The 13,818-nt window shown below is 42.4% G+C and overlaps 1 protein-coding gene across 3 annotated transcripts in view; it reads right to left on the bottom strand.

The window, feature by feature from the left end:
• Positions 1-13,818, bottom strand: part of tbc1d22a (TBC1 domain family, member 22a) — a 73,243-nt gene extending 59,425 nt beyond the window's left edge. For 2 of the 3 annotated variants that reach the window (XM_029161177.3, XM_029161179.3), the window contains exons 1-5: positions 13,593-13,818; positions 13,081-13,137; positions 11,076-11,259; positions 10,435-10,675; positions 8,278-8,460 (exon numbers count right to left, since the gene is read on the bottom strand). In XM_029161177.3, the coding sequence (XP_029017010.1) occupies positions 8,278-8,460; positions 10,435-10,675; positions 11,076-11,259; positions 13,081-13,137; positions 13,593-13,654 (727 nt within the window). In that variant the 5' untranslated portion in view covers positions 13,655-13,818. The remainder of the gene's footprint in view (positions 1-8,277; positions 8,461-10,434; positions 10,676-11,075; positions 11,260-13,080; positions 13,138-13,592) is intronic. The other variant, XM_029161178.3, reaches the window with a different exon arrangement.

Here is a 13,818-nt window from a genome sequence, read left to right as displayed (position 1 = left end):
GTGCACAGCACGGCTCTGGTGTTATGAAAGGAGTCTGAATGCCACAGCAGGAAGGTTTTGATTACCCCAAGGCTACCTGAGCAGCAAGTCGTATTTAAAAACAGAGCTTAGAAGCGAACTCAGAGCAGACATAGACAATAAAAGGTGGCAAAGGTGATGTAGGTCCTACACAGATTTACCCTGTATCTTGTTTCATTTGACTCTTTTCAGGAATACAACAAAAAGACATTATTCCTTGACCAGGCGCAACATATCTGCATCTCTGCGTGTACGTTATATGTATCTGAATGCACAACTGAGCAGTTTGATATGACAGACGGTGCATAGACGAGTCGGACAGCAACAGCAAAGTTAGACAGAAAGTACTGGAAGTGCTTAAGAGCAAAAATGTCCTCCAGTATTTGTACCTCTACTTTCATTACACTGAGCTGGTCAAGGGTGTCTCTCCTCTTGCCTTGCACCCTTTCAACCTTCATTTGCACTGTCAGACAAAGAAATGAGTCCATGAATCTTGTGGACTCGAGCTTAATTAAAACTATGTTATATCCCCCACCTGGCATTAATCTCACCGTAGGAGGGTGCGGGGAGGAGGGGAGAGGCACACGTTGGTTAACGGGTGATCTCCAGAAAACTCTGTCCCCCGCGGTCTGACAATCTTATAGCTTGTGAAAGGAACTAATTGTGCACGGAGCTGCTTTGTTTGGTACCGTTATGACCCATGTGTCACATACCACAGACACAGGGCTCTGCCTCTTGCAACACACTCTGCAGCAGGATTAAATTCACACTTGTTCCACATCGGATTACTTTTAGACCCAAAACATGAAGGAATAGGATAACTCTTTGGATATATACCCTTAAGATTTCACACATTTTATATGGAATGAGCTAAATTATATTTCTGAGAAAAATATCTGCAGAAGGACAACATATTCCCCAATCTGTCAGTAAAATAGACTCTGTGGTGAATTACTGTATACTCTCATAGGGAATGTCTGTAAGCTTCTATTTCCTAAATACATCGTGTATCTGCACTAATCTCGGCTCCAATTCCCGAGAACTCATTCCTAAGGAATAAAATTATTTCCCACGGCAGACAAAGACAGAGAGGGTGACATGACCATAGCTGACGTACAGGCTAAATTGCAGATGCCATTTCATTAGTGTGAAGCTACCTCATCAAAAAAAATATATACTGGACACTCTAGGGCACCCCGTGTGCATTATGAATGAGACAGCCAAGCCCTCACTCCACTGGAATAAATTAAAGGCACTTCTTGACATTTTGAAAATTAATCTGTTGTTTTTTGCTCAGCGAGAACTTGTCATAATGTGGGCGAAAAAAAGTTCTTTCCAACTGTCCTGGAGGCAACAAGGGACCGGCTGCCCCCGTCAGATTCTGTGAGCAAAGTTAAGTGTACAAAAAAAAAAAAGAAACCATTTTAGCTCACGAATTTGACACTTCCCCGTACACATAGCAATTTACGGTCAATTCAGCCCAAAGGCAATCAATTCTAATGTATACATGCTGTATAGAAGTGCAAGCGAATAAAAACAATTTCCCTGCTGGGACCAATAACACGTGACATTATTATATACATGCTTTGAAATTAATGTGATCAGCATTGTAGGTGTTTATCATACTGGCAGGCATGGGCCTCAGGGGATTCGTCTGGCGAGGGAGCCTCGACTCCGGAGGAAGCTAAATTCCTCCGTGACGCGAAAAACACCTGTTACATCGGAAATGCACACAACTCAAGGACAACCTCTGCAGGTCTTTCCTTTGTGTATCTATCGTATTCCATTATGCATGAACTTAAAACGGTGCACTTTGTCTTGGCTGGAGTTAAGCTGGGGACCACAGGGGGTGATTAGGACACCATGTACCTTCTGTTGAACGCCCAACAACAGCTGCTCCGGTTTGGGACCCTCAGAGGTAATGAATGCTCAATGACTCTTGAAACATTCAAAGGGCAAAGTATAACTAAATATCATATCTTGCTTTCATTAAAATGATTTAACTGGCTAAGATAACTAGAACTATTAGCTTGGTATTAGTTTAATGGAGAATGAAGGTCACCTCAATTTAAAACGCAACATGGAGTTTTCCAGTGCAGCCACAAACAAAGAAGTTAGGTGCTTCAGTAGAAGACACCTAAACGAGAAGGAAGAACTGTGTCTTAATCCCCTTTGGCCGTGAAATCACCACCTACAGAAATGTTTTTTCACCTATCTGGCTACAAAGCAGATTTCTCCAATGGTTCAAAAAACATTCATACTTAGTTCAGAAAGAACAGTCAAAATTACTGGACACCGGTGCTGTATTTGTAATATGTTTAAAACATCTTTCATTATATAACACAGCAGCCTTAGTTGGTGTTTTTAATTTAAACATTATGACACCAGCAGCCTAGAAGCCAAATATTAAATGTATGGTCAAATATGACATGAGTGTGTTTATATGTGTGTGATTCTGTGTGTGTGTGTGTGTGTGTGTGTGTGTACCTGCCCATGTTCCATGTCTGCCCGTCCACCTGCCTGTCAATCAGCCTACCTGCCCGTGAGCACGGTTCTGTACGGAGGCCGGCACAAAAGAAGAGACGACAGTGGAAAAGGGAAGAGGTGCTGTCAGTCAGTGCTGGCTGAGCAGGGAGCTGATGGGAGCAGGATGGCGGACGGTTGGCGGGCCGGAGCCATGCACTATTCAGGCACCATTCATACGTGGCGCAGCCATTGGGGCAAAACACCACACGCTTCTCGGCAGTGCACACGTTTACGCGTGACTACCGCACACACCTGCCCCAAAATATTTTTTAAGAAACGGTGGTCCGTGTTCTGCAACAGCAGCTGGCTCAGCAGATCAAGAATCAACTCTTGAGTCGGTAAGGTTTTCACACTTAGTGGGGTCTGAGCCTTAAGAAGCAAGATGCTTTATCTTGTGCTTTGAATAGAGTGGTACATAATAAAAAGGCGCCACCTTGGATCATATCATTGCAATAGTAAAAAGGAGATAAATGCCATTCCATCTTGTGGGCCTAGTGTCATCTGAACCCATTCTGCCAGGGAGGTCAAAGAAACAATACAATCAGGACAGACACCTTTATCATGCAGTGTATTAAAAAGTTAAGCTCCCCCCTATAAACCTTGAATGCTGCGGGAGAGTCCTGAACGCTCTAACTCATCTAGAGGACAAAGTGATGACGCCAGGGAGCAGACGGCTCGTAAACTAATGGGACTCTTGTAAAAAGATACTCCCCTCTGGATTATACCTGCTCAGGAGGCCTGATGGATTGCCCAGATGGCTGGAAGAGGACACGGAGCATGGATGAGCGTACAGGTGTGAGAGTGTGTGTGTGTGTGTGTGGGGGGGGGGGGCAAGGACTTGCATTGTCAATTCCCTAGAGCTTGTATTATCTTTAAATGGCATAATGGGACAGGCTGTAAAATATCTGACCTGGTGATATTTTTATTAAAATAATTTTGAAAAGTGTTACATGCCGGTTACTTTAGTGTGAACTTAAAAAAAACTTTAATATTCTAACTGAACCAGGGCACCTTTAAAAATATGGACCTATGCCACTGATAGCTGTAAAATGATTTTGAAAATCTTAATGGACATGAGGTTGAAAGGGTATAACAGCTATGTATCAAACTATAACTACTATAAAGTAATACTCCACTATGCCATGTGAAAATATGCAAGAAAAAGCACAACACAGGCAAATAGGAAAGTCAGCTGAACGAAGCAAACGAACCTCGGACGGAATGTGTTTCACATAATCTTTGGCTAAAACATTATTTTAACCCAATGCCTCACAAAAAGCGCCATGTTAGGGGTCCTACATTCATGAATTGAAGAATGAAGCTAAAAGTGTTGGCAGTGAGGAATTAAGAACAGGTGTGAACTGTACGGGTTCAAGTGTGTTCAGTGGAGCTTCTCCTGCAGAAAGGAAAGGATGGAACATATGAATAAATAACCTAAGCCAGGCAATGTGGGAGGACACTGACACGAGAGACAGCTGGTGGTTTGACCAACCTTATTAAGTCAGGTGTTTGGCCCAGAGTCATGCTAGAAGGCAACACACACGGGCATCCATGTGCACACACACATACAACTGACCGTGCAGCAGAATAAAGGGAAACAACAAATAGCTGCGACTCCATGTATCAGTTTGGCACAGTAGCTGCTTTGTGAGGATCAGACCTGCAGAGCGCAGATCGTTTGTTTCTTGTCAGCCGTCATTTATGAATCTTATTAACGTCTCAAATGAGAGACACCTTCTTGGAGAATTTCATTTAAAAGCTTCCTCAGCAGAGTTGCCACGTTAGCCAGAGATTTACCTACTTAGCCTGTCTAATCGCTTCCTCCCGTGACACACACCTATGCCGCACATGGACGACGCTTCCCAACGTGGCATTAGGACGGAATTAAATTGAATTACATCGCCGCCTCCCTCTTTGACGGTGGTTATATTCACTTTGCAAACGGCGCTGATGCTAAGCCTATCGCACGGTGGCTGCTGTGTAACTGGATTTTTGATTGCAGCCGCTACACAGAGCCGTGGCAGAGAGATGCGAGCCCGCTGACCTGAGCTGCTGCAGTGAGGGTGATGTCAGTAGGGGGAAAAGCTGTGCTGTGGTGTGGTGGTGGATGTGCAGCAAGGAGCTGCAGCAGCCGCAACGGGGGGCAGAGACACACCAGAACAAGTGCCTGCACTGTATGTATTCATACTGTTCTTTTTTTTCTATTGTTAGTGCTTTTTGGTTGCCTGTTATTTATGCTTTCTTCCGCGTGTTTCTGAACATGTGTAGGAGTATGTGCATGAGACGGACTCTGCCTCATATAATGAGTACACAAAGAGTGAACCGAAAGTAAGACAAAAAGCAGAAACACACAGAAGGAACTGATTAAAAGGGGAAGTAAAAGAAAAAACGTGCGGTTAAATTACCAGGAAAGAGTAGAGGAGAAAAGACTATTGCCATAGCAACAGCAGTATTTCTGCCATCCAGCAATAACTGCTTGATGTCAGATGCCAGCTCTTGGTCTTTAAATCTATTAAAAAGGAAAAAGATATGCAGGAAGTCTGTAAAATCTGGCATTGTGATTTATAACCGATCACACAGCAAGTAGCTCACATAAAGTACTGTAGACAATGCAGTGTAGGGGAGAAAAACATTAGGATGGATACACACACACAAACAAAATCAACTATCTACAGTCCGTACCCCTGAATTATGAGCAGAGCTGGCAGGAAAAGAATACGCTGCCGATCTGAAGCAGAAAAGCTGAAAACTAAGACACTGGAGTGTAGAACTAAGCACAGGAAAATATGTTCTCTGGCCCAGCCGCTACGGCCGTGCCCCGGGGGCCAGGAGTGCCGTGGCCGTCCAAATTAAACTGCCATGACTTTTAACTACAAGCTATAAACGTTTTATTTATTTGTTAAGTAACTGGTATTTCAGCACAGCTTGTGTGCACATTGGTCTAAATTATAGAGCTGTGCATAGAAACAACAAGAAGAACATTCCACATCATATACTAGATGGCCGGAAAATGGAACGAGACTGTGATAAAACGTCTAAAAGAGCGACTCCGTGTTGATGTTGGCTGACAGACGCATCAATGCAGATTAATATCAGAGTCAAAATACAAATGAAGGGCTTTTTTCTGAGGCGTTTGGCAGGTGTCAATCATAATACGGCTCCGACACAAGGTGCGGTGCGGTTACGCTCTCCATCATTACTCAATCACTGGTGTTTACATGTTGCTGAATTGAATTTTCTTGCTACCTGCGAGTGATAAATTGGCTTATTTTACTCAGCCCTGCAACAACACATACAGCACGTTACAGGTACGTATGACTCAACCTCTATGTGCTCACCAGTCAAATTCCTGCTATGAATGAAAGAAATATTGAGAACTGATTGACTCAACATTCCTACCTGAACCTTAACCAACACTTTATTGTTTCTTTTTCTTTAATTTCGCAGCTGAAATAGCACCATCCTCCCTCAGAGTACAATTGGTTCCGCACTCAGGTTCACTCAGCAGAGCAGCTCGCCTCAGGACACCAGCAATAATTAGGCGAGATCAACCTGACATCAATCACCCGCCTCTGGCTCGAGCACAGGTCATCACCTTCTAGTTGACCTTACATGCTAAACAGACCGCTGTCACCACCCGTCTCAAGGCTCAGTGGAGAGACGGCGAGATAAAGAGACAGAGAGGGAGAGGCTGACGGGGTTGTTAAAGCTCTGGAAGCGCAGGACGTTGTGGAGGCGAAATGGACAGGTGTGAAGTGACACGGCACGGCGCTGCGTCACAAAGACGATTATGTTAAGTTATGGTTGTCAAAGTCTGAAAAAAAAACACACACACAATTACATGAAAACCAACACAGTCAGACGCACGCAAACACAGCTGTCGGCTCCAGAGACGCTCCCCTCACGCAACATGACTGTTGGGCAATTAATAACGCGATCTAAGCCATCGACCAGTCAATACATCATCCCACAGCGTTCCTCCTTCCTTTGAGCTTAAGGACAATTGGTCGAGTGATTCTTTCACACAAGGAGGTGTCATCCGCGCTAACTATCTGCTGGAATTTGTGTGACAACACAGGCACATAAACGTATCACGAGAGGCTGAGCTGTGATGAAGCAGAGACATTATTTACTATAATCACTGGAAACTTGAATTCCATCAGACGGTGGCGATTTCATTTCTTCCCTGGTTTTTGTATTCTCATCTAGATCCCATTCCTCCCCGCTGCAATGACCCAGTTCCCCCACGGGGATCATTAAAGTTTCATCTTATCTTATCTGCCCTGATCCCTCTCCACTCCCCTATCGCACCCCCCACCCCCCAATCGCCCACACCCCTCCCCTCTATCCTTCACTTAATTATGTCCCGTGAATGAAGTTCATCTTTCATGCTGCCAGCACCCAATAGCGTAGCTCACATGTTCTGAACCATCTAATCACGGTGCAGAGACTAAACTAAATTTAGACAGGCGGCTTGTGATGCCTGGCAGGGCCTAATGGGGGCTGACACGTCCAGGCACTCTGCTGAGGTACAGGATACGCCGCGCTGCAGAGGGCCACCACTGGTGACTAACGCCAGTGACCTGTGAACTGGTTTGCTTTGCTCAGAAAGTTCTGGAGGGGGAAACCACACACAGAGGGGAAGTACTGTGCTGACTAAGGCCACTGAAACTTAATGAAACCCAGCATTTACATTTTAGGATTCCAGCCAATGCTCCCAATGTGTTTAGCTCACAGTAAATGTGTCAGGAATCAACTCTGAAATAGTAGCAGTCGTTCCAAAAACAGCTTCGCTACACTGCGTATTATGAAATTATAGAGCAAATGTTTTACAATTGGTAGCTTTAAACATTTAATTTTAACACTGAGAGTAGCAGCAATTAATGAAAGCCGAGACGATGCATACGCGACATGAGATGGTTGCATCTAATAATAGCCTGCGTTAAATAAATGCCCAGTGTCTTCAGCTGTGGTAAATTAAGAGCACGGTCACTGTGGCCCCAGTGTTAAAAGTTGTGTCATTTGTTCTGTGAATAATCTCAGACACATTTGCATTCTGCATATTTAGATTTCAATGGTGATTTGTTCCCATTAAATAAAGAAGGGTGTAGTAGTAAAAGTAAGTATAGGGTTTTTCTATTTTCCCCACATGATGGCTTAACCTTTTCTCCCCTAGCTGTAACTACAGCAAATCCTTATCCAACTATTCTACAACTAGATACAGCATTGGTCTACAGTATCTGTTGACCTCCTTAATCTAGTTCATCTTCTTAAAATAAGGGCATGAATGCAACAAAACTGTGGCACTCTCCAAAAGTTAGTTCCCGAGGACTCGAGAGTCAACTGCAAAGAGGTAGGTCTACAAGGATTTCATGGCCACTGGGGTAGAAGCGGTACCAAACAAAGTCTCAGGGGGTGGATAAACAATAAAGGCCTGTCGCTTGGTTAGAACAAAGGCCTGTCATTTGCTTTTGTTGCTGGTGCTATTTTTTTTCCTACTTGTAATCTGCATGTCCAGATGGCTGGATGACTTTCCCCCCTCATAGCATCGTTAAAAGCGCAGCACAGCTGGCAAATTGAGAACAAGCAAAATGAGTGAGAAGCAGAGAAGAGCATGAGGAAAGTATAAAAAAAGAAAGCGAGAGGGCTCAAAGAGCACGAAAGGAGGAGGGCAAAAGTAGACGAAAGCTGAGATTTAAAAGAACACACACTGTTAAAAGGAGAGTCTCCTACCCAGATCTGTGTTGGGTCCAGCCAACAACTGTTTGAATTTATCCAGCCGGGACGCTTCCCTCTCAGTCATCGCCGGCGTGCCAGACGTGTTCTGGTCGGCCATGCGAGCCACCAGCGGAATGACGGGTGGCCGGTGGGGTAGAGATCGCTGTCTGTGGAGGGCTGCGTGCTCGCCTGCTGCATCTGGTGGCAGGATGGTGAGGAGGAGGAGGATGGGTAAAATAAGCAAATACAGAATTGATCACAGTTCATTACTACTATTAGGGAAAGCAAAATATTATGCATTTGGATATTAGTTCATTTTAAAACGCTTTTCCAAACTATTAAGAATGAGGTTTATTAGTAACCCAATATTGCAAAACTCTTTAGTAACCCAATATTGCAAAACTAAAGACAAACCGTCCCACAAAACAGCAAAACGGGGACGGCACGTCCAGAAGTTCTGAACGAGCTGGCAAAGTTGGGACTCGTGAAGAGAGACACATCCAGGTTCATAATAGAGCCCCTGCGAAAAAAGCACTGCCAACGTCCCGCCATGCTACAGCAAAACACGATACATTATCGTGTGTGTGTGTGTGGTGTGTGTGTGTGTGTGTGTGTGTGTGTGTGTGTGTGTGTATGTGTGTGTGTGCGCATGCGCATAGACAGAGCCACACAAACACTCCACAGCAATTAAAAAACCTGGAATGCTGCCTATTTTAATACCCTTTTCAGTTTTACAGAAACAAATAAAAGGCTACAAATCTGTTCTCAACTGCTTTATTTGCACTTACAAAAATTACAAAAAAGATTGTTAAAGCCGGCGGCAGCGGCTCCTTTGTGTTGGGACCTTGTGTGATTTTAACAACAAGCTCTTCTAATATCCACTTAATAACTTAACTTTTAATAGTCTATAAAAGAAAATAAAAAATAGCAGGAAGGTATTTATGCTCACTTTTCAAGTAAAAATGCATGCAAATGAGATCTATTTTCTTCATATTATATATCTGGACCTAGATCTGATTCATATCTACACCACTGCTGTAAGAACAGTACTATTATTTTTATTTCTTGCTTCTCTGTACATGTGCATATGCCTGTCATCCTCATTCAAAGTCGCAGCCTGATAAAACTGACATAGAGAATAGCAGTGACAGACAATAGAGAGACGAAAAAGATAAATAATCTTTAATCCTTTATAGCATATAAGGATGCGCATGCTGGATCATCCATGTTTGATCAACTGATAAGCTGTGAGCAAACAGGATGTGATCCAAATATAAATAGATCAATGGCCTCACTGTTAAAGGTCATGTTTTGTGCCATTTTCTAATTTGACTGGGGCAAGTGTGTTCTTTGTTAGAAAAGTATCTCAAACAAACACAGCAGTCTATCTTCTTGCAACTTGCTCATGCATCTACAGTACAAAGTTCATAAACGTGTTCAAATAAACACTGCGCTCAAGGTGGAAAAGCCAGGATTTTCATCATCTTAAAACCTGGCATGCGATCCTCTGTGTCTTCTCTGAAAAGACGAGAGGCGCTGCCATAGGCAACAGGCTGCTTATCCTATCTGCATCCAAACAGGCAGGACAGCAGACACCCAGGCAGACGGGCAGACGAACTGCCAGACAGGAAGACGGCCAATGAGCCATTCACAAAGTACGGCGTCTGCCTAGTCTGCCCTCTAGTCCAGCTAATGACAGATTCGACAAAGCAACAGGGGAACCCTGTCACAACTGCACAACCAGTAGACCGGTCCCTGGGTGTATGAACTGTGCTACTTTAACACCTTCCTTCATTGTTAATACCATAATAACATAATCAGTAAACCTTTGGTTCAGTGGCTAAACTAAGCAAGTCCGATCAAAACACATGACTGGCAGTGAAATAGGACAGAGTGCCAACATCTGCCAAATATTTTTCACTCCTTGCTCTGCTGTTTGGCTGCTTTTGTTGGAAGTACAAATGTGGCAACATAACGCGTCTGAGAATAAATATGTAAACACAGCCCAAGCAGAATGGAATATTAATATCAAAATGAAATACGAGCTCAGTTAGAAGAGACTGACGGTGTCTGTCTTTTCTGAAAATACATCAGGGTGCACTCAAAGTAAACGTTCTTTGTATGCAAGGGAGCCAAAAAAACTCTGTACACTGAAAAATAGTGTTCACTAACCTTTAGGTGACCCAATTGGAGCTTCACTGTGGGACTTTACTAAGCGACTATCAGTGTAAGGGCTGCTCTGAGAGGCAAACGACAACTCTGGGCTGGTCACGTCTCCCTCTTCCACCCTGTCCTCTTCGTCTTCTTCATCTTCCTCCTCATCCTCCGCCACCTCCTCCTCGTCTCTGTGTTCCAGCTCTGTTGTGTCATCCAATCTCTGTCTCTCCTGCTGCTTGCTGTGATTCTCAATAACCTGTGAAGAAAGCCAAAGTGCACCTCGAATAAGTGTGAAAGCAAGTAAACAAAACAAAAAAGGGTTCACAAATACAAAACTAAATAAATTAAGAGACTGAAAAAAAGTATTCTCAAAAACTGTAAAGACAGATGATCGTCGTGAATTTTAACCTACAGATGCTGTATTTCTGAAGTAAAAAACTGTAGCTCAAGTTATGTAAAATTGTTTCCTGCACTATCTAAGTTCATGATGCTACTCCATCTGTAACAATAGTGGTATTTAGAAAGAAACCGAAAATTGACATATGATATAAACTTACTTGGCCTTTAAACTAAACTTAGTTGTGACCTGTGAAATAGCATGTCTAAGGTGAGGTGCTTAATTCTTCTTTCACAACCTACTAGAGATGTTAGCTCACCTTATTGGCCGTTTCCATGACCACCTCAATGTTGAGGTTCTGTGCAGCCATGGCCAGCAGCTCATCGTCGTCATCTCCAACATCCCAGGCATCACTTGTGATACTCTCAAACTCCTGGAACGTAGTAGCCTTCTTCGGCTTGCCAGGTGTGGCTGGAGGAGGCTTGTTGCCTGCTTTAATTAAACTGAAGCAGGGGAACAGAGATGAGATAAGATTAACAGAATTGAGAGAAAAGGAAGGCAGTGAAAAAATATAGAAGCTGTGAAAGGGGGTAATATTTGACTAAGTAATTAAACACTGGAAGGAACAGTTAATTACTGACAGGTGGGTAAAAAACAAAAAGACCATTATTCTTTAAACAAAGAGGAGAGTAAGACTTAATTTATTAATATTTGACTAATGTATTTACACACTGACACTGGCATTTGAAAGAATTCCCACTTATTTGGAGAACAAACAGGTATGTGACTCAACACCTCCACAGATACAAACTCTTACTTTTACCTAAACACTTGAATCAAAAGCAGGTATCTAACATCCAACAAAACTGAATCTGGCCACGAGAACATTTCACAGAGTTGCTTTCTTTGTGCTTCAAGGACACAGCTTCTTTCAGCAGGAACAAAAAAAATGCAACAGGAAAAAAAAGAGAATTCAATTACACTCAACCTTTGCCGTTTTATCATGCAATGCTAGAAAAAATTGAAAAGAGGGAAGCGGGGGCTGAGGTGAAAGAACAAAGGTGCTCTGATATCTTACAAAGACAAGGATTACCATAATAAAGAGAGACAGTTGTCCATATTAGTTCTCTTCCATCATGAGTTAGAAGAAAAGACTAGGTCTGAACTTATACGCAGACAAAAACAATCAAATTAAATTCAACCCTCTGCGGACATCTATGCGATTAAACATTGAGAAAAAAAAATAAAATAACTATTACTGAATAATAAGATTGTATTTCATCTGTGAGTGTGATTGGAATGGGGGGACTAGCTCAAGTCGAGTTATTATTATAGTCTGAAAAGGCTAAAATATTTCCAATTTAGAAGTGAAGAGAAAAACTAGTGTATCAGATTTGCTACATTTTAAGAAAAAGTACATAAAACACCTCTAAAGCCCAGTCCTAAAGTGATTATTAATCGATAAATGTAATACATACTGTATTTACCAACTTACAAAGTGTGCCCAGCAAAGTGCTTTTATTTCACTTTGTATACATTTATTATGTTTTAAATCTTAGTAATAAGGTGATAAGTAATTTTGAACAAACTGATCTCCTCAAGTTTCATCAAGTCACCTAACAACCAGATTTTCTGGTAGGTTCACTCTCTAGCATACCAGGGTGGGTCAGTAATAACAAAAGCCAACCGGAATGCCTCTGAAATACTAGACGTAAGATGTCTAGTGCCACATCCCAGTTAACTGACTTTGTCAGGTGTAACACCATAAAACAAACAGGTATACATTCCAGATAGAGACGTCACTAGAACTACAAGCTTTAGAACATATTTACATTCACAGCTGATTTCTGCAAGTGACTGGTGACTACCCCTAATGAAATTTGTTATATTTAGATACTGTGTAAATGTCTGCCAAATGCCTGCTGTCTTCTGGCACTCATCACATTGACATGAAAATAACTGTACAAACTCCAAACCAGTGAATGACGTCCTGAATCATACATTCTTACCTGGGAAATAACAGCTTAAAAGAAGTCTTATGATAATCATAAGTTACATTAACACAGCTTATCCTCTTGAATATTATCTGTAAGATCTAAAGCTTTCCTGGGTTTATCTAAGATTCATAATTAATGAAAATATCATTTTTTGTATGATGATGACGATGATGATGATGATGATGATGATGATGATGATGATGATATTTTAAGCATTGCTACATCCATACAAAACTGCTGAATTAAGGTTTAGGACGCAAAGAGAAAGAAAACTTTAGAAATCTCAACATCTCTTTCCAAGGAAAAAAGAAGAACAACAGCACTTACTTGGCATGAAGAAGTGGGTCAAAAGGTGGATGCTGTGCGCCATACACATGTTGAATGCTGACGAGAAGAAACCTTTTAAATTAGTGTGCTGGGTTCATTTACTACTGGTTGTTATGCTAACAATGTTAGCTTTTGTTGAATGAAAACTAGTTGTTATACATTTGATGTGAATATGTCTAGTGGATAGGGGGTTGTGCTGTGGTAAAACCTAAACTAACGTGTACTTAAAGGGTCCATATACAATTAGAAACAACTTTGTATCTGCGGATGTCTGCAAATATTAGCCGCTGTTAGCAACTTAGCTCTTAGCCAGCTAACAGGAGGTGAGTGTAAAGTGGCACTAAATAAGCACAGTAATTTGTACGTTACAGGAGGTAGCAATCGCGGATTTTATACAATCTAGGAGGCATGTCAGCGAATATGAAAGTTTCGTTTCAAGCTCTACAACGCAACGTCAGTTGAATAAAGCTAGCTGCGCTAAGCTAGGCAACAGGAGGGAACACGTCACTCACCTGCCAGGAACCTTCGCTGCGTTTCGTTTCCAGAACTGTTTTTTGTTTCCGTCACTCGACATTTTCCCTCTGCGCTCCAACCGCCCCTAAACAGAAACGCCCGAACGCTGTCGTTATCTGTAAAACGTGAATTTTGTGTTTATTTACACCAGGTTCCCTCCACCAAAACTCAGAAAGCTGCCATGTTGATACTGCCAGATCGGCGAGCAACACGATCTCTGATTGG

This window comes from Betta splendens, chromosome 9 (genome assembly GCF_900634795.4).
Source record: "Betta splendens chromosome 9, fBetSpl5.4, whole genome shotgun sequence".
In the NCBI taxonomy this organism is placed as follows: domain Eukaryota; kingdom Metazoa; phylum Chordata; class Actinopteri; order Anabantiformes; family Osphronemidae; genus Betta; species Betta splendens.
Note: the sequence above shows the minus strand (reverse complement) of the source record. Positions and strands in the feature narration are given on the sequence as shown.